Genomic DNA, 25297 nt, shown 5'->3' on the forward strand with positions numbered 1-25297 from the left:
AAAAGTACCTAAACTCATCTCCTTTTCCTTGCTCTCTTTGTTCCTACATTAATAGAGAATATATGGAAAAAGAAACACAAAAGACAAACTCGTAAATCAGCTTTGGAGACAAAATTTGCCAAACCATTATATTCTCTCTCAATATAATTATTCCCAAAGCAGCAAAAAGAAACTTTGACAATAAAATCCCCATCACCATAATTCTCGGGTACCTAAATCCCAATGATGGAAGTTTTAGCAAAGCTGACAAGGAAAATAAATGAGATGTTAGGAAGTATAGTACCATTAAATATGATATTTCTGGATAAAATTCATTGAGTCCTAACAATCCAACATATTCCGGTATTGAATCCAATTTTAATTTATTCCCTAAATTAAAAAAATTATTTAATGATATTAAATATAATAATAATATGTTCTCGATACCCTTTGCCGGCATAATATCTTTTTTAGTTTCACCGTCTGATCTTAAACTCTCTATTGATATTAATTGTATTATACTAGTTATTGCATATGGTATAATTAAGTCGTTCTTTAATAAAAATATTAAGATTAAATGATTACTAATCCATCTGTTAATTACCAATTTACTATTTACCATTATCATATTACTTGACTCTTTTGATCTTATTCGGTACCTTTTTATTCTTTTTATTAATGAGCTATTTATTATATATATTAAATTTATTAAACCAATTAAACGTATAATATTATTGTTATTAACCCAATTAAACCAGATATATATTGGAGCTATACATATTAGAAACATATTCCATTTATTTAAAATATTCTTATATACCAGCAATAGCAGAAATAAATAGATCATAAATATCAGTAATCTTGTTGTATTTGATGTTAATAATAATCCTATACCAGTAAATCCATCTAAAATTTCATGATTATCTTTTTCAAAAATGAATGTAAAACGTATTAATATTAACTGTATCAGTGGTAATATTATCTTTTTCAAATTATTTTTTGATCCAGAAAATAGTATTATTATTTGATAGGATACCATTAATAATTTAACCACCTTTCCCTCATTCTCCGCAAATGAAGCTGAATAACTTCCAAATTGTAATAAAAACAGCAAAGTCATTATACACCAATAAACGTTCCATCTTAATTCTTTACTACTTAAATTAAATGTAAACATATTTGAATAAAATGATTTAATCTCATACCGGAATCTCAAAAGTATGTGCATCATTATTAGGGTGATCAAAACAGATGTAAATGTGTTTATCCTACTCATGACTATTTCTGGTATCATCAATTTCTGATTTGATAAGTATAATCCAATCAAATTAATTGTTGAAGTTATTAATATTATTATCAAATAAAATGTAAATAATGGGCCAGGTCTTAAATTTATAGGTAAGGTATTTTTAGAATAATTAGATGGTGATTCAGTAGATAAAGATAGAAATCCTTTTTTGTTATTAAACATAAACTTTGACATACTTAAATTAAAAGTTGGAATAATGATCACTGAAACAAATACTAATAATGCTATCATGATCATAAATCCTTGAGTAATTGATACCCAGTCAAATTTTGATCTATCTTTAAACAACTTTCTCTGAATAAGACTAGCAAATTCACGAGATACTTTATAATGATTCTTAAACATTTTCAATTCTGATGTATAATTACTTTGTTTTTCAAATTCACTATCAAATATTATCTCCTCTTTATTTTTCCTCAACCTCTCATCAAGATCTTTAATAAAATTATAACTATTTCCAAACTCATAATACTTTGATTTGATATCATCTTCTAACCTTTGGGTACTCTCAATTACCTTCAGTAATCTATTAAACATTTGAAGAGCATTATTATGCATAATTTTCGCATAAGTCATTTCCTGTAAATATTCTTGAAAACCATTTTGATCAGAATATACATGATTATTATGATTATATTCGGTACCAGTCAAATTAACTTTAAGATCTGAATTAAATATGCCCAAATTATTTTCTGGTATTGGTATTCCTAAGACGGATGATACAAACGGAACCATATCTATCTGATTTAAAACCTTAATTTCTTTAATCCTCTCAGTAAAGGTTAAAGATTCTGGCCTCTTCTCATTATCCATGCCTAAATCCCACTTGGGTATCTTTTCCATTGGTTCTATAAAAGGAATAGTGGAAAATGCAAATAGGCCCGCGCTAGTTTCTGTAATGCATGGGCCACCATGCCCGCCACTTTCATTCTGACCATGATCACCAAAGAACAAAAAAAGAATTTTTTCATGTTTTGTGTAATCAGTGTGATTGGTTTTTAGAAGATTTTCGGAAAATTTTTGAACTTTTTGACTAAATTCTGCAGGAGTTAGATTCTTTTCATCGTCAATTTTGAGAAGCATTTGCAAAGTTTGTTTAGCTAATTGATCCATTTGAGATAGTTTATTACTCATAAACTGGTTATTAATACCAATATAATGCCCAATATGATCGACTCCAATGAAATGCATCACCATGAATCTCCAATCATTGTATTTTTTGTAGTCACTATTATTAGAATCTAAAAACAAATGGCTCTTTTCTTCCACATAATCATCCAAATTATCAAAATTCCGAATATTTAATGATTCATATTTATATTCATAGTGAATTAATTGATCGTACAAAAGACTCCATGTATCATCTCCAAGAACTACAGATTTCATATTATGAGTATATAAATTCCTTAATATAGTGGAAGAATCTACATTACTTTTTGGTCTTAAGACTGAGAGGAGTTCCATGAGTCCGGGATTTTCGCCTGACATCATTGATTTCACTCTAAAAGTTGTCAATGTTGGAAAATCTGCCTTGTAGTTGTAGAATCGAAGATGCTTACTCAACTCTACATTTCTCATTAAAGCATTTAAGTTCTCTAATTTATTGTGAATATAATTTCTTGGGCTTTTTGTCTCTATATTCAAATAATCTACTCTTAGTGCATCTACAATAAAATACAGAACTTTGTCATAGATAGGTTCTATTTTGAAAAATTCTATTTCCAACAATTTTACATCCTTGTAAGAGTTACCTTGTTCAAAACTTTTTCTTTCACCGTTAAATCCAATAAAAAACAATCCTCCTCCTAGAAAGAATACTATCAAATAAGTCACTATTAAAACTTGTCTAAACATTTTTTTCCAGAGTTCCAAAGACAATTCTTCTTTTTATACTATTTTGAATGTATAGAATAGAAAATTTTTCTCTATTCTAAAACATTCAAATTAAGCCAATTTTATTTGAAAGTAAGAAAAAAAACAAGGGACTAAGCCCCAGCTCAAGCTCTATTTCTTTATGAGCACCGAATGACTTTTTGATTCCATGAAATTACGCTACCTTGTTACGAATGAATATTTGTACATTGGCATAGTTAAATTGATATATCTGTGTTTACATGTAAATATCTACTAATATATTGTGCACCCAATCGTTAGACTTTTAAAAGATATATTTTTGCTCAATATATTGTTGAGCTTTAACTTGCCTCTATTTATTTTCCAAAAATTACTTCCTTTCTGCAAAAACCTTTTAACGCCTTTTTGATTCTGCTTTTTTACTCCAACAATTATAACCTGATTTTTTCATTTACAATAAATACTTCTTTATAGCCGCTGTTATATATTATTTAAATAAAAGCGGCAAAGTCATGTGGATGGGCGCGCACACATGAATTGCATGTAAATTGATAATTAAGGTGATAGTAAGCAAAGCATGCAAAAGAGCAGATAAGAAATTAGATAAAAGGTGGCAGAGTAAAAGTTGTGGTATTAGGAGAATATATATATATATATATAATATATATATATATATATATTATATATATCATTTTTATCTTTATTCTATTTTTTAATTAAAAAAAATAGTAAAAAAAACTAATGTGATGCAATTCAATTATGATGATCAATATGACAAGAAAATAGATGGTTTTGCTGAGTTTGAGTCAGAATTAGCAAAACTTAGAGAAGAAACAAGTCTATTATACAAAAATGAGTATGTGAAGGATTTTTTGGAGAATTATCATTTGGAGTATAATCAAGCCAAGGAAAATAGAAAAGATCAAAAGAACCATAAGAAAGGAAATTTTCAAACAAGAAGTTCTAAGTCTACAACAAACAAGAAAGCAAACAATCATCAACCATATAGCTATGATATTGAATGCAATAATGAGTATGAAGATAATCAATACATTGGGAGTGAGCATGAAGAGATGGATAGTAAAAGGAATATAACAAAAAGTTCAAAAGAAAGAAATCGGGGGAAAATTAGACAAAGAAAAAGTGAAAAGGAGGATTTGGTTGATGGAACTAATCATAATAATGCGATTGCTATATTTTCAAGAAAATATGCTAGTGAAGATGCTCACGACGAGAATAAGTATATAACTTTGGATTTAAGCGAGATAAAAGGAGATATAGTAAAATCACCAAAAAAAAATGTCAAGTCTAAAGTTTCGGAAACACCCAAAATAAGCAGGAAGAAAATGAATTCAAGTTTATCAAAGCAGAATTCAAAAAGTAGTTTTTCAAAAGAGGCAAAAAAACAAACAGTTTCATTTAGTGATAAAAAATTGCTAACCCAGTCAAGATCGCCATCTCCATCATCTTTACTTCCATCCTCTTTAGAAAGTTCAGAAGATGAGTATACAAATCAAATAAACAAGTATAAGAAGCATCATTATACCAAGAGCGATGAAAAAATTAAGTATTACTTAGACCGCTCTTCTTTTGAAGATGATAATGAAGAGAATGTGGAATCTAATGATCAAAATAGTGGCTTAACTGTAAGTAACAATTTCTTATCTAGGTTACCAAGCAGTAATCAGGCTCAAATAATAATGGCATCCCAAAAGTATGATCGAAATGAAAGAGATCTTTTGATGAAAAGGATCCAGTCATTGGAGGTAATTGAGTCTTCTCAAAAGATGCTCATTTTGGAAACTCAAAATAAGGAGCAGCAGTATAGAATTAGAAGTGAAGAGCTTCAGAAGCAACTTGAGTACAAAGATACCAAACTTTTGTTACTAAATCAAGATTATGATATCTTAAAGAGGGATTTTGCATTTATAAAAGATGAAAAGGAAATGCTCAAGAAAAAGTACACAGAAATGGAAACTCATTGGAATGAAGAATATGGGCATTTATACAAGTATAAAATAGATTATGAGATTTTGAGCAAGCAAAACGAGACCTTAATGATAGAAAAAAATTCTTTTATTAATTTGATTGAGGAAGATAAAGAAAGGTACAGAAAGATGGAACTAAATAATACAAGCTTAATGTTGAATGTTGACAATTTAGAAAAAAGAAACCATGAAATTGTCGAGAGATGTTCCAAGTTACAAGAAGATAATGATTCTCTGTCGAGAGAGTATAATAAACTTTACCAAAAATATACTGCTTTATTATCAGAATATAGTGCATCCAAAAAGAATGAAGAGAATTTAAATGCAACAGTAGTAGAATTACAAGATACTAATAAAAGGCTCGATATTGAAAATAAAGATATGAGGGAAAAGTATAAAACTTTATCAGCCACTGAGAGGGTTTTAGAACAGCTTCAGGAGTCTAATGCCGGGTTAATTGGTGAAATTTCTGCATTAAAGGAGGAAAGAGATATATTATCAACAGATTATAAAATTTTAGAGAAAAAACATAAGACTTCAGAAGAATCTATACATGAAATGAAGAACCAATTGCTAGATTTTACTCTTGAAAATCAAAAATTGAAAAAATTAATTAAACAAACAATCATTCCATTAATACCGGATGCTGAATACAATTCTACTATTGGACATGTACTGACGGTATTGAATGCTAAAGAAAACTCCAGGATGAGTATTAAAGTATTGGAGGAGGAATATTTGAATAACACTAATAACGGTAAAGTAAAAAATAAGGAAGAGTTGCAGTTAGAGGTTTCAAAAACTTGGAAAGGCATCGAAAGCCCATTTTCTCCAAAAAAGATGACTTATATGATGAATAGATTGCCTATAGACAATCAGAATAATACAGGAAAAATTTCATTGTCTCCCAAATTAGTTAAGACGGCAAGTTTGGAGAAAGAGCCATTATCACCTTCATCATCTCCAAAAAGTTCCAAGAATAAATTTAAGAATGTGAATAAAAACAAACAATCTCCAAAATCTGCTAAATATAATTTAAATTTAAATAGATTTGAGAAACTATCACCTAATAACCAACATAATAAGGATGAGTTAAAAACAAGATCTTTACCAGTGATTGATGGGAGAAATGGTGATGAGAATGTATTAGTCATCCCTAAATTATATAATACATGTCCTGATTTAGGCCACGAAGAAAATGAAAAGAGGAAGAATGGAAAGCAAGAAGAAAATAAAGAAGAAAGTTTTAAGAAAGGAGTGCAAGTATTAACTCCAAGACCTTTAGCGGCGGATGGAAATGATCATTTAATACCAGTTGTTTTACCAAAAAGATTAGAAGGAAAGATTAAGGATGTATTAGAAAATGAGAATAAAGTTATTCCAGTAATTCCTGAAAGTATATCAAGTATGAATGAGAAAGATCAGTATGATGATGACATTATATTAGAGAAGAGTAACGATCAAAGTTCATTAGAATCTACATCAGAGAAAGAAAAGAAAGACCATGGGTTAGTAGATACAAAAGATAAGGATCAATCAAATATTAATGAAATAGTAAGAATGATTGATAATTATGAAAAACAGATACTACTATTAAATGTTGAAAAAGTTCAATTGGAAGCGGAATTGACAACGTTACCAAAAGATAATTGGTTAAAAAATGCAAAGGAAAAAGAAAACAAGGATAATATAGAGAGAAGAATATTAGAAATTCAAAATAGTATAATAAAGGCAAGCTCAAATATTAAAAATCTTAAAGAGAAGCAACTTAAAAACAAGGACAGTACTATTAGTAATCATAAGCAACTGCACCATAATAATAATCATCGTAATAACCATAATCATCATAATCATCATAATCATCATAATCATCATCGTCATAATAACAATAATCATAGTAATGGCAATAATAACAAAAATCAGAATTGACATTAGAATATATTCACAAGTCAGGAACAAATGAAAAAATATATTCAATTAATTAATGAGTATTTTATACGTGTAAATATTTATGTATATATATATATATTTAGATATAAATATATACCTAATGAATATGTATAATATATAGCATATATATATATACATATTAATAGTTAATATATATAATAAAATAAAACCTAAGATGTTCTGATTCAAGGATAAAGAAGTGAAAATAACATTAAAATTTGATCAGTAAATGTTATTATATTGTTGTATAAATTTTTGATGTTCTTTAGATTCCTTTTCAAGCAGTTCATGGTAACTACTTGCCAACGAGGCAAAATAACATCCAAATAATGGTAATAGGATAGATGTTAGAAAAGCAAGAATGGCAAGTGAGTATCCCCAAAAGAATTGAATATCAGATACAGATGGTGATCTAAATGTGAATTGCGGGTATCCAAAGTGTATTACACTAAAAAAAGAGTTAATAGCAATCCAAGATCCACCAGCATTTACATAATATATTGGTAAAGTGATCATTGCAATAAGATTTGAGCAGCCAAATAAAGTGGTATAAGCATAAGTAAGTGGAATTGATAGATTCCTATAGGAGAGGACGAATGTTATAAATCCAAAGATTACACATACAAGGCAACCAATAATTCCTGCAATCATTGTTAATGATCCAATATTAAGCATTCTGAAGTTATAACATGCAGTCTGAGCATTTGGAAATTGATATTTATCAATAGAGCATATAGCTGCTGCAGCTTCTCCAAAAGTACTTACATTAAAATAATTTAATCTACTACAAACAAACTCTTCTAAACTGACGCCAGATACAATATTTTTGGATAAACGATTCTGGGAGGAACTATTAAAGCTTGGTGACCATAAATATCTTGTTCTATTGCATCTCGATTTAATGGAAAATCCTCTAAGTGATAGGGTAAAATTGATATATCCCAGACCTTTAGTTTCATATACATAATTTTGCCAACTGTTATTGAAAAGTGACAATATCCATAAAGATATAACAAGAAAAGTAACAATTGCCAAATAAAACTTGCTAAATCCTCCAAATGGGTGTTTAACTTTTTGGGAGTACATTTATAATATTAATTTAAATATACATATATATTTGCATTTAAATATAATGGTATATATAGTTGATATCTATAAAAAGAAAAAAAAAAAAAAGAAAATTTCCAATTATTTGGAGCTCAGAATAAATTATGTAATTTTTACCAATATTTTCTTGGATAATAGTATCTCCAAATTAAGATTGATTAAGAGAAATTAAGTGAATAGTTTTGATGTACCAGTTGTAAAAGGTCTTTGACCTAAAAAAGTGAATACTGATATATTAGTTGAATATAGGAAATCTTAAGAATAAAATAAAACTATTGTCTTATGTAGTTCTGATATATTTTTCACTTTTGTTTTAACTTAAGAAATAAGTAATTTTTCTTAATGTTGTGAATAAATACAAATTCCGATTTCGCCAGTTTGACTTTAATATTACATTTTCTTTGTATCCATTAGGCATAAATTGAAATGATATGAGCGAGTTGGCGCCTAGGCGCCAAATAAAAAAAATGTGATAATTAATAATTACATGCATTTGAACAAAAATTTGCCACGTAAAAATGAAAACAAAGTTTGCATGTAAACGGTATAAATCAAGAAAAAAAAAATAGGATTTTTTAAAGTGGGAATAATTTAATAGAGGGTAAAATTGCAAACTATTGATTTTTTTTAAGAAAATAGATAGATAAATAGTAATAATAATATTTCTTTTGAGTTTTGAAGGTAAAGTTGAAAAGGAGTAAAGAAGATTGTAATGGTAGAAGTTGAGGAAATCGGAGTGAAGTGTAACAATTTGGAATGTAATCAGATTCAGTTTTTATCTTTTGAATGTTTAATTTGCGGAAAGAAATTTTGTATAGAACATGTAGGTTTTGGAAAGCATATATGTAAGAACGAAGGAGAGGATGCAAGGCAATTTACTAGCTTTGAGAGAAGACTTGTGGAGGAAAAAGGAGAAAAGGTTTCAGTAAATTGTTCAATAGAAGGCTGCTCGAAAGTTGGAGTAACATGCCGAAAATGTGATAAAATGTTATGCTCGGAGCATATTTATGAATCTGAACATGAATGTGTGGTAAAGAGCAGAATTATAATAGCCAAGGGAAGGGCACAAGACCTAAGAAGAAGGTATTCGGGCGGAGAAATATTGAGTGGATCAAAGCTTCCTGAGGACAACAAATCAAGCAAGATTTTGAGAAAAATAATGATAAAATCAAAAAGTATTGGAGACTCAAGTATTCCAGTGAGAAATAGAGTTGCTGTAGCCTTGTATGTAGGCAGGGATGTGGAATGCTTAAAATATGTAAATAAAGAGCTACCAATATGTATTTGGTTGAATGGGGAAAAAACAGTTGGGTGGAATTTGGACTATATTTCAGAGAGATTAAAGGTATTGCGTGAAGGAAGTAATTCCGATACGGTTAAAGATAAAATTAAGATTAATTTTTCTGGGCTGATATTGTATAAAAACAAAGATATTTATGGGAAGGAGTTTTCGGAAAAGAAAGCTTTGGAAATGAGTGCAGAATTTGGAAAACATGTTCTAGATGGGGAATCCTTGCTTCTTGACTATGGGTTTATTTGAGGTTGACTTTTGTGTTTGAGTTTCAAACTAGGTTTAATTATAACCCAATATCAATTCTTTACTCCACCAAAATTTGGTTCAAGAACCAAAAAAGGATTTCTAGCTCATTATAATTCTAGAATCCCATATGATATAATACCATTTTTATGTGTTTATTCCCACATATATTTGCCCTTTGTAAGGGAAAATGAGCATGTAAAATGAAAGTAAAGACATGGCGCCATGGCGCCAACTTGAGTAAAGAGAAAGCCCGCTAAGGGCAATAAAGGGAGGAAAACAAAGAGTACAAGAGAAAAAGAGTTCTGCATAGGGAGCGGAAAAGTTGATGAGTGAAGGAAGCAATAAGATTATGAATAATGAAATTTATGGAATAGGCTCCCAGAATCCTCCATTGGGTGGTGGTCACATGATGCAATCGGGGGTAAGTGGAGGAATGATTGCGAATCAAAAGGAAGGTACCGTTAGTGGTGGGGCGGTCGTGGGAAGAAGTGGTGGTGGTAATGGTGGTGGAGGAAGTGGAGGAATAGGAACTGGAGTAAGTGGAACTGGATATATGATGAAACCATCAATGGATATCATAAACGATGCAACAAGTGGAAAACAGAGCTGCTTGAGTGGAAATACGACCTTCACTCATGCATGGTATCCAGAGATTTCCAAAATACTACATGATGTAAGTAAATCAAATTTGTCTATTCAGGACAAAAGGGTTCGGATTTTGCTATTGATTTTCCAGTGGATAAAGAAGCAGCAATGTGAGTTAGTGGATCCAAGTGTATTGTTTTCTGATCATAATATTGAGATTCTTGAGAATCAGCTAAAAGCTTATAAACATTTTTTAACCAGTGATTTACCTTTGAGTGAGGATATACTGGAAAAGAGTCTTGGTGGTAGAGCTATTGGGAATAAGAGGCAGAGGCTTGAAGGAAGTCAAGGTGGAATGCTGGTACATAGTGGTATGCAAGTTTGTTCTAAAGAAGAAAATAATGGTGTAAGTAATGCTAATATTGAGACTGAGTGGTTTCAACCAGATTGGAATTTTATTAATTCAGTTATTCGGGATTCTAATTCATTTAACTATAAAGTTCCTTTATCCAGACAAGGATCTTCTATAGTAGTTAGGAATCCAAATCAGTGGATTGAATATAATAGAAAAGTTGAGCAGAATAGAATGGCTCTATTGATGAATAAGAATATTGCTAACAACAATAATAATAATTGCAATGTTAACAGTGAACGTTCAAATCATATACTATCATCCAGCTCAAGCAAAATATCTGAAACAACTTCAACAGAAGAAAATACCAAGCACGTAGCAGAATTTGAAGCGAATCATTCTAGAACAATTGAAGATAAAGAGGGAGATAGTATGATTATTGAAAATAATCTAACCAAATTGGAGGTGAGGAATGAAAAGATTGAATCTGAAATGGGAGATAAAAGTACTGAAAGACAGAACTATAGTAATAACTCTTACCCTAATCAGGGGATGATGAAAAGATCTACAGAAGATAGTAGTGGTAACCTTGACAATAAAGACAACAGCAATAATGGCGGTAATACTACTAAAGGAGGAGTTGGTATATTATCTGATAAAGAGTCAAAACCCGAGGCACGAGACGAAGATTTACTTTTTATACATAGAATCACGAAGCTACTAAATTTTCAACAGTTTATAAGAAACCAAATAATAGTTTCCAGATATATGGAAGAAATGGATCCACCTCTACCTCAGTTAAAGTTTGTCACGGCAAGGGATGCAAGGAAGAACAAAGCTCTATACCAAGCTAGAATGGACGGATTGAAACATATTAAGTTTGTGGATGATATTAAAAGGCAAAGAAGGCAGTTTATTTCCGAGATTTTGAAACACTCAAAAAGGTTTCAAGATGTTCATCGTGAGAACCAAAGAAGCATTAGAAGAGTATGTTCTCATGTTTTGAGGCATTCCACCAATAAGGAAAGAAGAGATCAAAATATGGAACAACAAATGCAAAGAGCAAGATTAAATGCTTTGAGAGCTCAGGATGAGGAAGCCTATCTTAGACTTCTAAATGAAGCCAAAAATGAGAGATTACTTGAACTCGTTCATCAGACTGAAGATTACATAAATAAGCTTGGAGCACTGGTTATGGAGCACAGAAAACAAGCAGGGTCAGCCTTGGACTTTGATGAGCTTTATTTGGAGGATAATCAAAAGGAGGGTGAAGGGGAAGAAGAAGATGAAGCTGGAACTGGAGAAAAAGATCGTTTACATGGCGATAAACATATTTGTGTTACATGTGGCTGTTCTGGGAAGCCTGATGAATCCCATCAGGAGGCTACAAAATTAGGTACTATACAAGGAAGTTCCGAAACAATACTATCTAATGAACGTACAGAAGGTGATAGAAAAGTGGTGTGTGGATGCAATTCTTCAAATTGTACGTGTTCTGTATCAATTTGTAAGTGTGATTGTAAATCTGAGACATGTTGTTCTAAGATTAAAAAGAAAAGGTCAGCGCCCTTAATCAGGGCAAAAGAAAGATATTTCCAGGTTACTCATATGATCCAGGAACACATAACAAAGCAACCAGAATGTTTAAAGGGAGGTCAGCTAAGAGAGTATCAGATGAAGGGTTTGGAGTGGTTAGTTTCTTTATATAACAACAACCTTAATGGAATTCTTGCTGATGCTATGGGATTGGGAAAGACTGTCCAGACAGTAAGTGTTTTAGCACATATATATGAAAAAAAAGGTAATAGAGGGCCTCATTTAATTATTGCTCCTCTTTCTACTTTACACGGTAATTGGGAAAATGAGTTTAATAGATGGTTACCTGATTTTGTTAAAGTTATTTATGAAGGAAATAAAGAGATTAGGAAACAGATACGTTCTAAGTATATGACTGGGGAGGCCAAATTCCACGTGTTATTGACTACGGATGCATTCATTATGAAAGATAAGCATTACTTAAGAAAGTTTGACTGGGAATATATTATAGTAGATGAGGCCCATCGTTTGAAAAATCCTAAAAGTAAACTTGTACAGATATTAAATAATGGATTTAGAGCAAAACATAGATTGGCTTTAACTGGTACCCCACTTCAAAACGATCTTCAAGAAGTTTGGGCATTACTGAATTATCTTATGCCAAGTATTTTCAATTCTTCTGAAACTTTTCAGCAGTGGTTCAATGAACCTTTATCTTCAATAAAATCTTCAGGAAAGGCAAGTGGTTCAGACAATGGTATTGTCCCATTAGATATTAGTGAAGAGGAGCAACTTTTAATTGTTGATAGGCTACATAAAGTTTTAAGGCCATTTCTATTGAGAAGAGAAAAGATTCAAGTGGCTAATGAGGTTCCTCCAAAACTGGAAGAGATTCTTTGGTGCCCTTTAAGTGGATTACAACAGTATCTTTACAAAGAGCTGGAGAATAATGAGAATTCTGGCCCAAATGTACTTATGCAGTTAAGAAAAGTATGTAATCATCCCTTTTTGTTTTCAACTGAGATACAATATCCTTCAGATGAGAGCATTGTGAGAGTTTGTGGCAAGTTTGTTATGTTGGACAGTATATTACCAAAGCTGAGAGCCGCAGGACATAGAGTATTGATATTTAGTCAGATGACTAAACTATTAACACTTTTGGAAGTGTTTTTATCTTTAAGAAATATGCCATTTTTGAGATTGGACGGGACAACTTTATCTGAGGATAGGCAAGAAAGTCTCAAATTGTTTAATGCGGAAAACAGTCCATACTTTGTTTTTCTATTATCTACAAAGGCTGGTGGGTTTGGTATTAACCTTCAATCTGCAGATACAGTCATATTGTTTGATTCAGATTGGAATCCCCAAAATGATGAGCAAGCACAAAGCAGAGCTCATAGAATTGGACAAAAGAAGGAGGTCTTAACCTTACGTTTTGTAACACCAGATACCGTTGAAGAGAGGATTATGACAACAGCAGGAATAAAGCTTGATAAGGATGCTTTAATTATTAAATCTGGAATGTATCACGATCTTTATGATGGTGATGACCTGGAACAAAAAAGAAAAGAAAAAATTCAGGAGATTCTGAGAAAACAGAGACAAAAGGAAGTTGTAAATTGCTATTATGACTCTGATCGTCTTAACAGAATTTTGGCTAGATCTAGTCGTGATCTGGAAATCTTTGAAAGGGTTGATAGAATGAGGAAGATGTGCCACATTCCAGGACTTATTATGGACCCCACTCTTCCTCCATGTTTATTTGATTGGAAGAAGCAGGCCAAAATTTCCAAAGTAACTATAGAAAATACTCAAAAGGCTGAAGAACTTTGGAAGCTTTGCTACACCTTTGGAGATCCCTGGGTAGTACACCCTAAAAACAAGAGTTGGAGAAAGATGCTTAATTTAGGTAATACTGGCTTTAGCAGTAGCAAACCTACTAATAAGGATGAAGGTAACTTTTCTCAAGAATTTGAATTGGCAGGAAAAAGTACCAGAACTTCATCCAATTTCTTTAATAAATCACTGGGCACACAATCAAAAGATGTGGAAATGAGAAATGAAGAACTAGAAGTTGATTCTGTTGTAAGCTTGGGAGAAAGATCTGATAAAGAACTTTCGAAAAATAGACAAGATTTCGAATATTTAAAGAATTCAGTTCTCGAGGTTGCTACTACTACTCCCGGTAAAATTTCAAATGATATGGATAGATTTATACAATGTGAAAGTGATACTGGAACGGGAAGGAAATCTGAGGGTACGATAACTACAACTTTAAGCAATGAATTGGAAGACTTGACAGAAGAACAAATCACTCCTGAGGAAATAGAGTACAGAAAAGATTCACTAAATGATGCTATTTTGCAGGCTTGTGACATGGCAATGAAAATTCCTGAATATGAAGCTTATATAGCTCTTCCATCTCAGAATATTTTCCCAGACTATTATCAAATTATTTCAAAGCCAGTTTGCTTACAACATATTCGTCAGTTTGCAAAAAAGAAGGAGTTTACCTCTTTACACAAGCTGGAAAAATACCTTGAAAGAATGGCTTCCAATGCTAAAACATATAATGGGGTTACCCACTTCTTATATTACTCAGCTCTTCATCTAACTAACACAATTATGATGGAGGTCAGAAAGAGGGTTGCTGTTGCATTTTATACTTACAAACTTCCAGAAGGGCATGTAAGAGATCACGAAGCCAAGCAACTTCTCGATGGTTTAAATTCTGTCTCAGAGACCGATTTAAATAGGAAACATATGCTGGTTCCAGATGTTGGCGATGAAGAGGAAGAAGAAGATGAAGAAGAGGATGACGATGACGATGAAGATGACGAAGAAATTGAAAACGAAGACGAGGATATTAGTGTGAATAAAAAAACTGGAAAAAAGTAAGGAATCCGAATTTTTATTAAGCAAGGATACCTAAAACCAGCATTTATCATGCTTATGCATACATTCGCATGTGTAAACCACAATATATTATTAGTATATTTTATATTATATATAAAAAAATATTATATTCAAATTTTTGGCGCGTTTATTTTAGTAATGTATGCATGTATTAAATAGTCTGCATGTAGGAGCAATCAATGACGGAGGATGGTTTAACCCTAATTAATGATTTCTAAATTAATTAAAAGAGGAAAAGGATACTCCCCCCGTTTGGGGTAGAATAGTTTAATGAAAAGTAGAAAAAAACAAAGGTTACAAGGTTGATATTCTTAAAGTGTATAATTAAGTTAGTAAAATAACTAAATATGTATGATTTCTACTGAGGTTGTAGGATTGGGACAGGGGACGAATTTCAAAAAAAAAATTTTTTAATTCTCGTATTTCCTTTAGGCTAAGAATACTTAGTAAAAATTAAGAATTAATTTTATTAATTCTTTTCTTCTAAATTATTGATAATTAATTAGTATTTAGATTATAGGATTTAGACTCTAATAAATAAAGCTAAGAAGAAGGCAAAGATGTTTGAAACTGTTGTACTGGTGGCAATTTTGACGATATTGTTTACTGGACTACTTTTGGCTGGATATATTCAATATTATGAAAATGCTCCTATAGAAGATATTAGAAAACTTCTTAAAGAGTCTTACATTACTTTGGCGTTGTTGGAATTATTATTTGGATTATTTGGGCTTTTTAGCTTTAAAACACAATTAATTTTACAATTTCTAGATTGGTGGTTATTTTATCAAGCAAGTAACAAATACCCATATATATTTAGTATGGATTCCTTCTTTCCAGTAAAAATGATTCTTGTTACATTATTTAAAGCCATAATAAGCATAAGAAGTTCGTTCAATATTCCTTTTAGGTCCCTCATATTTCCATACATAATGTCCACAGTTTGCATATTACCATTGTTGTTTGCATTCTCATATCCATATGAAGATTCAGTAAGTTTATATATTAGTCAAAACAATAAGTAATATTAATTTGAAATTAACATCGAAAATAGAAATTAGCACATGTTGTTTGGGACAAAAGCAATGATGAAGACATTATAACTCGCTTCTTTAAGATAGCTATATCGGAAAGAAGTAGGAATGACTATTTGGTTCATTTAAAGTTACAAATACAAAGGTAGGTCACATTATAATTTTCGTTAATCAACATAGGTTGGTTATCGAGGTAAGAAAAACCAAAATATGTTCATTTTATCTTATTAAATTTATTTTATTTAGAAATGTTGCTAGCTTATACAGACAAAATAAGCATGTTCGCTATATAATTTCGAAGTCACCATCATACATGAAAAACTTTATCGTTTCAAAAGCTAGTATTGAGGAAATCTAAATAATCGTCTTAAGCATTATTTTTCCTTTTTTTGGGGTTCCAATTTAAATTCAATATTAATAATTTTTTCTTTTAATTATATTTGCCTATATTAACTAACGCGTTTTATTTATTATAACGGTATCTGCATGTATTTACTTTTGGCGGCACCGGTTTATAATATATATATATATTATATAAAACAAACTACAATAGAAAAAATTTACGTGTGAAAAAAGCAAAATACGAATCAAGGTCAAATAATCTTCAGAATAAAATGGAATTTATCAATATCAATGGAGAATTAAGAGTTCCTTTAAAACACGAATTAGATGAGTCGCCACAGGACTTGACTTCAGTACCAGAAATTATTGAAATTAAATTAATTCTGGATGCTGCAGGAATTTGCCAGTGTATTGGTATGTTATATTGAGCAAAATGAGCCATAAAAATACGATAACTATCTTAACATATAAAAACTATTGAAATACTAAAATACCAATATTTTTCCCATATTTTTTTGAACCGGCTTTTTGGAACACTGAAACAACGCTAAATAGAATTACCTAGAGAAAATTGCTATTATTCTAATCACGAAATTATTGTAAGTACCTTTCTTAAAATATATATTATCTAATAATACAAATAAATAATATGTGAAATTAAATGTAATCTCTACTTAGATACACAAACTGAATGAGATCTTGCCAATTCAAAGTGAGATTTTGGACAATATTGCAATTCTACAAGTTACTCTAAGCAATAACAGAGTTCACAAAAAGGTAAGTTGTTAATTAATTTAATAATGGATTTTGTGTGCATATTAAAACTCCATTAAAATATAAATGCGCACAAAATTTGCATGTAATTAACCATATTCTCATTTTTAAATATTAAACAAAAAAAATTAAATGTTCTTTTTTTTAAAAAAAAAAAAAATCGCTTATTTTAGGCAGTTTATTTTAAATTTCTTAAAGAAGAGAAGGAAAGTATTACTGAAAACGATGTTTTAATTTCATTTCACTAATTTGTATTGTTTTCCAAATCTATATTTATCAAATATATTTCTGCCCTTTTGTCAAATTAAGATTACTAATCCACCGCGCGCGCCTTCGTCTAAAATTTTAAAATAAAAGCTTTTGCTCCCGGAAAAAAATAAAAGAATAAAGAATAAATACGTGGGTAATTGGATTGAATGATGCTCACAAAACAGGAAAGTTTTGGAGGTAACTTTTAAATAAAGGTGTTAGTTTAACTTTTGTTTTTATAATTTTAACAGAGAATACACTCCAAAAAGAAGAAGTCGCTAAATAACATTTATACTGCAATTCATAATATGGAAGTTAATTATGGTTCTAATAATAATATAAATAGGCCAATATAACGAAATTTGAGATCTAAGATAATGACGGTTAGTAAAAGGGAGCTGAGATCATTTTTTAGAAATTTGCACCCTTTAGATTTGGGGTTAGTTTTTAAGGTTTATAAAAAGTCTAACTACGATGATATTTTGTTTGATAAGTTATCTGGGAAAAGAAACAAATGCATAACAAAGAATTTATATATAGGAAATAAGTTTGTTAGAAACCAAAAAAATAACAAAATTCGAGTAAAATATTTGGAATTCATTAAATTTTTGGCTGAGAATCTCTTTGAAATGAATATTAGAGATCTTGGATACCTTCAGAGTTCAGAATTACAGGAGATTTTTCAGTATATTAAGGAAAATGAATCATCAATTGATAAGATCTACACCTCGCACAAATTAGAGGGAATATTATTTTCAGTACTGAAAACCCATATTATATATATTTTGGAATCATCAATTTTACTATCTGAAATAAGTGAAATAAAATTTTTAATTGAGGGACTTTGGAGTTTATTATTGCAGTTAGAGGTAAATATTGAAGATCTTTTTCATAATATTAATAAGGATGAGCTTATTCAAATTTTTAATTTAATTTGTTATTTCTCGGATTTGAAACAAAAAATCGTTCTAGACGAGAATCTGGATAAGTTGCTTATTAAAATTTTGAATATTTTGAAAGTCAAAATAAAAAATCATTTTAATGTACTCTTACAGTACTCACTAGATATCACAGAAACGATTGGTAAACCAAACCAATCTGAATGGATAAACCTACTAAGTTCGGAAGATATTGTGATTTCCAATGAGGACTTATTATTATATTTTATATTAAAGAATTTTAATGGTAATTATAATGATAACTTAAAACGAGTTTTGCAAATTATACGGTTTAATCTCCTCTCAGATTCTGCTAAAGGTATTTATAGTAGAATCCAAAGACCAATTCTAAATTCTTCAAATCTATCCAGAAATAAATACTTTGCCAACAATACACAAATTGCTTCTTGTGTTACAAACAAACCCAAAACCATAATTTTGAACAACATATCAGACAACTTCCAGCTTCCTATTCTCAATAAACACCTTATTATAGATAATAATTTTAAGGTTGATGGCTGTTTTTCGTATGAAATTCGGATGATTAGTAGAAGTAAGCTTAAGTTTCCAGGTGATTTTAACGATTTGGTCAAAACTTGGAAACTTTTCCTTGGTTTTTCAATTAAAACTGGCAAAAAATACCAACCCTTCGCATTTAATCTATTCTCATTACTTGGTGAAAACTCAGACAAAAATGATACTAGCAAACTATTTCATCACCGTTCAATCCTAAAATCATCCAAGTTCAATCATATATCCGGAAATATATCAAAAAATGAAATTATGTTGGTGCCTGCCCCTTATTACGAAGAAGAGAATTGCCTGCAGGGCAAAGTAGTTATACAGTGGGAAGGAATTGTATTGGCAAATAGCAATGGTGATGAAATTTTGGAAGACGATAACAGAGTAATTTTTGCAGTAAATTGGAGGGAAAAGTTTATATTAGTTGAGATTGGAAGCTTGTTTTCTGTATATGTTGAGATCCTTGATGGTTTACTTGAAGAGAATGGTCTAGAAATACAAAATGATCTTGTTTTTCCGTTAATAAGCTACAATGATGAATATTTTAATGCAACAGTGAATTATTACTCCTGTAATTTGGGGATAAATGAAAGACAAATAAGTTTGAAAGAAAGACTAGATCAAGAATGCAAAAAAAGGTTTATTGGATCGAAGACAAGAAGAAAACTTTTTACAGATGTTAGCAAGAAGCAATCAGGGGCACCAAAAAGAGTAACTAGGCTTAGACCATCTGGATCTACTAATATGGTAATTTCTTTTCCATCGGGTTCACTTAATTCTCCACAATTATCTGCATCTTCTCCAGCAAATAAAAGAGGAAGGCCGAGGAAAAACACTACCACAACATGCATTAAAGAACTGGTACCTATGAATTGCAAGGAGTACTATCCTTCGCTATTATCAAAAGTTTCCAAGAAAAACGATAGCAAGAACATTTCAAAATCTACCAGAGCTCAAGGTTCAAACTCGCTTGTGATCAAGAAAATCAAGAAGAAAATAAAAGTAAATACTGATCATTACTATTCATATAATAATTCCTTTTTAGGGAGATTTTTTGCTAATAGCTTTAAAAAGCTACTAAGTTTTTTTCGTGGCCGTCTAATATAGTTTTTTCTCATATAAATGATTATACTAAATCTAATTTTCTCTGCTCTTTGGATCTTTTTTTCTACACAAGTTGAAAACTAGTTACTACTACAAATTTCCGTTTGATCTTATACTTCCTAAAACACAACTATTCTTTTCTCAGCCAACTTCGTTCTTTCTCTCTCTTGGCCTCTACAAATGGCTATTCTAAACGTTTTATAATTTGTGCATGCACACATACAATCTTTCGCAGATTCTCCCCGCCTAAATATGTTCTTATTTTTCTTGTAATACTTATATAATTATTTCATGCAAACTGAACCCGCTATAACTTGCCGCCCGACACGTGTCAAAAGTCTCGCCGGTATATGCATAAATAATAATTCTTATGCAACGAGAACATTGCGATTGCATGTTTGAAAAAGGTATAGTAAGATTAAGATAAAAAAGAAATAAATTGATTAACTTTGAAAAAAGTTAAAAATTTTGTAAAGAAAAAATTTATCTGTATTTATATTTTATTAAAAGTCGAGTTAAGTAAGAAACAGTCTGGATTATTTAAAATATAAATATATAATAAATCAGAGAAAATTTGTGGCAACAACTAAAGCTAGTAATTAAGTTTGTAGATATCTGTGATATAATTTTTGGAGAAAGAGAGTTTTACACTTCAAAGGAATGAATAATGTGTAGAGGAAAAAATGCGTGGATGTTGAAGAACTCAACTTCACTCATATTGGGAATATGTCTGCTCTTTCTTGTACTGCAAAATGTTAATTGTGAAGATGTCCCAATAAGATTGAAGACTTCAAATAATTTGAGAGGTGGACCTAGCACCAATAGAGAGTCGAATATCTTGGTCCCAGCCTTTGAGCCAAGTAAAGAGTATATTGATACGTATTTTTCGTATATCGAAGACTTTCTTAAAAATGTCAATTACTTATCAACCTTAAGTGTTTCTCTTGAGGTATTCAGTTCAATATGCTTTGTTTTGTGTTTAAGAGGTCTTTCAACTCAAGAAACTGCAAAAAGAGGAAACTCCTTAGGAATTGTTGGTATTATATCTGCAATAGCAGCTACTTTCTTGGCCCCTACTTTTTCAATGAACTGGATTATGTTTATCGTTCCATTTGCCGTAGCAATTTTTATTGGGATTCCAATGTCTCACTTTGTTTCAATGGTTAATATACCTCAATTGGTTGCCCTATTCCATTCATTTGTAGGTTTGGCAGCAATGTTAATATCCTTTGCAAATTTATGGACACCATTCCAGTCAGAAGATGGAGAATTTTCGTCTGTGCATGCAGTCGAAATGTTTATTGGAGAGGCCATCTCAGCAGTTACCTTTACCGGAAGTATTGTTGCTGCAGGGAAGTTGCATGAAATATTCCCTACTGGAGCTCTTAAGTTACCAGGGCGTCATTTCTTAAATGCATTCATGGTAGCAGGTTTAATTGCTTTGGGATCAGTCTTTATCGCTATCACAGATTATGCAAATAGGACTTATTTAATGTATGGAAACAGTTTGCTCTCAATGTTACTAGGAATACATTTAGTGGCTTCTATTGGAGGAGCAGATATGCCTGTGGCAATTTCTATGCTCAATTCATATTCAGGCTGGGCTACTTCTTTTACTGGATTCCTCATAAATTCCAAAATACTCATTATATGTGGAGCTCTAATTGGTTCATCCGGTGCGATTCTTTCTCACATTATGTGCATAGGAATGAATAGATCCCTATTAAATGTAATGATTGGAGGCTGGGAAGGCACTGGGGACTCCAATGATGGACAGACACTTGGAGATCAGTCTGATGTAAACCAAACCAATGCAATGAAAGTAGCTAGAGACCTTTTGTCTGCAAAGAAAGTATTAATAGTACCTGGCTATGGTATGGCAGTCTCTAGATCACAACAGGACGTTGCTTCTATAGTAAATGCTTTAAGATTAAGAGATATCCATGTGGAGTTTGCTATACACCCCGTTGCTGGTAGAATGCCAGGGCATATGAATGTACTACTTGCAGAGGCGGACGTTCCATATTCTATTGTCAAGGAGATGGAGGACGTAAATCCAAATATGGAAAGTTTTGATGTGGTTTTAGTTATTGGAGCAAATGATACCGTAAATCCACTCGCACTTGAAAAGAATTCCAAAATTAATGGAATGCCAGTCATAGAGGTTTGGAGAGCATCCAAGGTTATTGTTTCAAAAAGAAGTCTTGGAAAAGGATATGCAGCTATAGAAAATCCACTCTTCTTTAAAAGTAATGTTGAAATGATCTTTGGAAATGCAAAGGACTCTATGATTAACATTTTACAAAACATTGTATCCATATCTCCTGAGCAAAAGAGAGCTAACTTAAATGATGACGAAGAAACTATTGATAACGCAGCAACCGATCAAGCAGACAAAGAAGAGTATCCTGCTCCTACTATGACTATTGGAATCTTGAGGGAAGACCTTCCCAGTGAGAAGTTGGTTTCTATTGCTCCAAATTATGTTAAGAAACTCCGTAGACTTGGATTTAGAGTTCTTGTGGAAACTGGAGCAGGACTAAAGAGCCAGTTTGATGACCAAAAGTATGAGGATGCGTCCTGCACCATTATGGCTACTCGCCAAGATGTTGTGAGCCGATCTGATATCATAGTTAAAGTACAAAAGCCAACGGAAGAAGAAATTTCACAGATGAAGTCAGGACAGACGTTAATTAGTTACATATGGCCAGCACAAAACCCATCATTACTTGAGTCTTTAGCTAGCAAGGGAGTTACTACTATAGCTTTGGATGAGGTTCCAAGAACTACGAGAGCGCAAAAGCTTGACATTAGAAGTAGCATGAGCAATTTGGCAGGTTATAGAGCCGTAATAGAGGCCTTTGTTCACTTACCCAAGTTATCAAAGTCCTCCATTACTGCTGCTGGAAGAGTGGATGCAGCCAGAGTATTTGTAATAGGAGCTGGTGTTGCAGGATTACAAGCTATTGCAACTGCAAAGAACCTTGGAGCTGATGTATTTGCAAGTGACACAAGAACTGCAACTAAAGAGGAAGTTGAAAGTTTAGGAGCCAAGTTTGTTGCTGTTGAAATTAAGGAGGAAGGTGATTCTGGATCGGGTTATTCTAAGCTAATGAGTAAAGAGTACCTACGAGCACAGAAAAACCTCTATTCTAAAATGATTAAGACTTGCGATGTTATCATTACCACAGCATTGATTCCAGGAAGACCTTCTCCAAAAATCATCACTAGAGAAATGGTTAATTCTATGAAACCTGGAAGCGTTATTGTAGATATGGCAGCAGAAATGGCTGATACAGCTTCTGGATGGGGTGGGAATTGTGAGATCACCAAAAAAGATCAGGTCTATCTGGACGAAAAGAGTGGAGTTACTATTATTGGGCTCACAAATCTGCCATCCACAATGCCATCCCAGGCTTCTGAACTTTTTAGTATGAATATTGTCCACCTGCTAGAAGAACTTGGGGGTGCAGAACACTTTTCAGTTGACATGGAAGACGATCTTTTGAAGGAGATGGTTGTCACAATTAACGAGGAGGTCAGTTATGTTCCAGTTGATAAAAGACCCCCTCCACCAGAAAACGAAAATTCGACTCCTTCCTCAAGCTCATCCTCAACTGAAGCATCCACAGGATCATTCTTAAGAACAATGGAAAAAATCATTTATTCTAATGTTGCTTTTGGATTCTTAGTATTATTATCAGTTCTTATTTCAGTAGGACTTGGATATGTTATAGACCACAATACCTTGGGCAATATTCTTGTTTTTTCACTTTCTGTAATTGTTGGCTATTACTGTATATGGAATGTTACTCCTTCTTTACATACTCCGTTAATGTCTGTAACTAATGCATTATCTGGAATCATCATTATAGGAGCAATGTTGGAATGTGGCCCTGTCATTTTATTCACAGATTTCCAGGTCTATTCTTTACTCTTGTTCTTTGCAATGTTACTCAGCTCTATTAACATTATTGGAGGATTTTATGTTACTACCAGAATGTTATATATGTTCACCGATCACCAAGTTGGCTCTTGTACAGAGGAGGATGTACAAGGAACCAGACATACTACCATTATATAGTTATTAAAAATGAACAATTTAGCTCAAACTAATTCAAAGTTTTCCTTCATTTACATACTGTCATTTTTCAAGATCTTGCCATATATAATCAATTTACTCGGCGTAAAATTTATTATTAAGGGTATCGGAAATGGTATCATCCATCAACCGTTTACATTTGTTAATAAGGCTTGAAACCACAGTAAATGTAGTGTCAGAATACGGAATCACCAAATTAAATGGAGAATAAATGAGTAGAATAAATAACATTCGGTTTCTGAGACAATTACAATAAGCATTTACTTAGTTGGACAAAATCTCAAATTTAAAGCTATTTCATTACTTTGATAGAATTAGTAGACAAAAGCCTCTTCTATTATTAGTTACTATCCCTACTAAGAATTTTGTTATAATCTAAATGTAACGTTTCCTCCCCTCCCACTTTTGACTCACAAACTTGCATCCTTCGAAATAACATCCCGTAAAGTATCAAAATAGAAACCTCAACTCCTAATTAACAAAGAAAATTCTCCATCGTTAAAATGTTATAAGACAACAAAAGAATCCCAAATTTTAAAGAGAAAATTAATTTCGTATTGACAATATTAATTCTTAGTACTAAAAAAATTTAGTAAATGTTGAATCAAAATCTCCAGCAAGCAAAATGAGAAAAGTCATGTCATAAAGAATAGTGATGTTGCTTTTAGAAGGAGAGAAGTAGATCTTTGGACTTCGAATTCTATTAAGCTTATTGGTTAAGGTAATTTAGTGGGTAGCTGGCTGGGCCTGAGTCGAAGCTGGCTGTTGCTGAGACTGTGGCTGAGATTGATTTTGATTCTGGTAGAACCCACGCCCTCTACCTCCACGGCCACGTCCTCTCATTCCTCTGCCTCTCCCTCTGCCCCTACCTCTACGTCTGTCACCTTTGACTGGAACACCGTTTGGACCAGAGACATTGACAGCCTTACGACGGCCTTTATCATCAGTCTCAATTTCGTACTCTACTCTTTCATCTTGTGCTAAGGATCTGAATCCTTCAACTTTGATGTTTTGCTGGTGCACAAAGATATCTTCAGATCCGTCATCTGGGGTAATAAATCCAAACCCCTTGGTCGAATCGAACCACTTGCAAACTCCAGATAAAGGCATTTCAAC

The 25297-nt window shown here is 31.8% G+C and overlaps 9 protein-coding genes across 9 annotated transcripts; 6 read left to right on the forward strand and 3 right to left on the reverse strand.

The window, feature by feature from the left end:
* Positions 1-43: 43 nt before the first annotated feature.
* cubi_03452 (uncharacterized protein) lies at positions 44-3142 on the reverse strand (the record flags this gene model as incomplete). The annotated part of the gene is made up of 2 exons (XM_029020465.1): positions 44-369; positions 427-3142. The coding sequence occupies 2 exons, from the start codon at positions 3140-3142 to the stop codon at positions 44-46; spliced, it is 3042 nt and encodes a 1013-aa protein (XP_028874909.1).
* A 746-nt stretch (positions 3143-3888) lies between these two features.
* Positions 3889-7059, forward strand: cubi_03453 (uncharacterized protein; the record flags this gene model as incomplete). The annotated part of the gene is made up of 1 exon (XM_029020466.1): positions 3889-7059. The coding sequence occupies one exon, from the start codon at positions 3889-3891 to the stop codon at positions 7057-7059; it is 3171 nt and encodes a 1056-aa protein (XP_028874910.1).
* A 243-nt stretch (positions 7060-7302) lies between these two features.
* On the reverse strand, positions 7303-8166 carry cubi_03454 (uncharacterized protein; the record flags this gene model as incomplete). Its single annotated transcript, XM_029020467.1, has 1 exon — positions 7303-8166. The coding sequence occupies one exon, from the start codon at positions 8164-8166 to the stop codon at positions 7303-7305; it is 864 nt and encodes a 287-aa protein (XP_028874911.1).
* Positions 8167-8899: 733 nt separating this feature from the next.
* On the forward strand, positions 8900-9727 carry cubi_03455 (uncharacterized protein; the record flags this gene model as incomplete). The annotated part of the gene is made up of 1 exon (XM_029020468.1): positions 8900-9727. The coding sequence occupies one exon, from the start codon at positions 8900-8902 to the stop codon at positions 9725-9727; it is 828 nt and encodes a 275-aa protein (XP_028874912.1).
* Positions 9728-10052: 325 nt separating this feature from the next.
* cubi_03456 (uncharacterized protein) lies at positions 10053-15098 on the forward strand (the record flags this gene model as incomplete). Its single annotated transcript, XM_029020469.1, has 1 exon — positions 10053-15098. The coding sequence occupies one exon, from the start codon at positions 10053-10055 to the stop codon at positions 15096-15098; it is 5046 nt and encodes a 1681-aa protein (XP_028874913.1).
* Positions 15099-15676: 578 nt separating this feature from the next.
* On the forward strand, positions 15677-16920 carry cubi_03457 (uncharacterized protein; the record flags this gene model as incomplete). The annotated part of the gene is made up of 3 exons (XM_029020470.1): positions 15677-16108; positions 16171-16295; positions 16743-16920. 3 exons carry the CDS (start codon positions 15677-15679, stop codon positions 16918-16920), a joined length of 735 nt encoding a protein of 244 aa, XP_028874914.1.
* Positions 16921-17892: 972 nt separating this feature from the next.
* On the forward strand, positions 17893-20082 carry cubi_03458 (uncharacterized protein; the record flags this gene model as incomplete). Its single annotated transcript, XM_029020471.1, has 1 exon — positions 17893-20082. The coding sequence occupies one exon, from the start codon at positions 17893-17895 to the stop codon at positions 20080-20082; it is 2190 nt and encodes a 729-aa protein (XP_028874915.1).
* A 664-nt stretch (positions 20083-20746) lies between these two features.
* Positions 20747-24163, forward strand: cubi_03459 (pyridine nucleotide NAD transhydrogenase; the record flags this gene model as incomplete). Its single annotated transcript, XM_029020472.1, has 1 exon — positions 20747-24163. The coding sequence occupies one exon, from the start codon at positions 20747-20749 to the stop codon at positions 24161-24163; it is 3417 nt and encodes a 1138-aa protein (XP_028874916.1).
* A 744-nt stretch (positions 24164-24907) lies between these two features.
* Positions 24908-25291, reverse strand: cubi_03460 (cold shock RNA binding domain-containing protein; the record flags this gene model as incomplete). The annotated part of the gene is made up of 1 exon (XM_029020473.1): positions 24908-25291. The coding sequence occupies one exon, from the start codon at positions 25289-25291 to the stop codon at positions 24908-24910; it is 384 nt and encodes a 127-aa protein (XP_028874917.1).
* Positions 25292-25297: the final 6 nt, after the last annotated feature.

Source organism: Cryptosporidium ubiquitum, assembly GCF_001865345.1.
Source record: "Cryptosporidium ubiquitum isolate 39726 chromosome Unknown contig_3, whole genome shotgun sequence".
Classification (NCBI taxonomy): Eukaryota; Apicomplexa; class Conoidasida; order Eucoccidiorida; family Cryptosporidiidae; genus Cryptosporidium; species Cryptosporidium ubiquitum.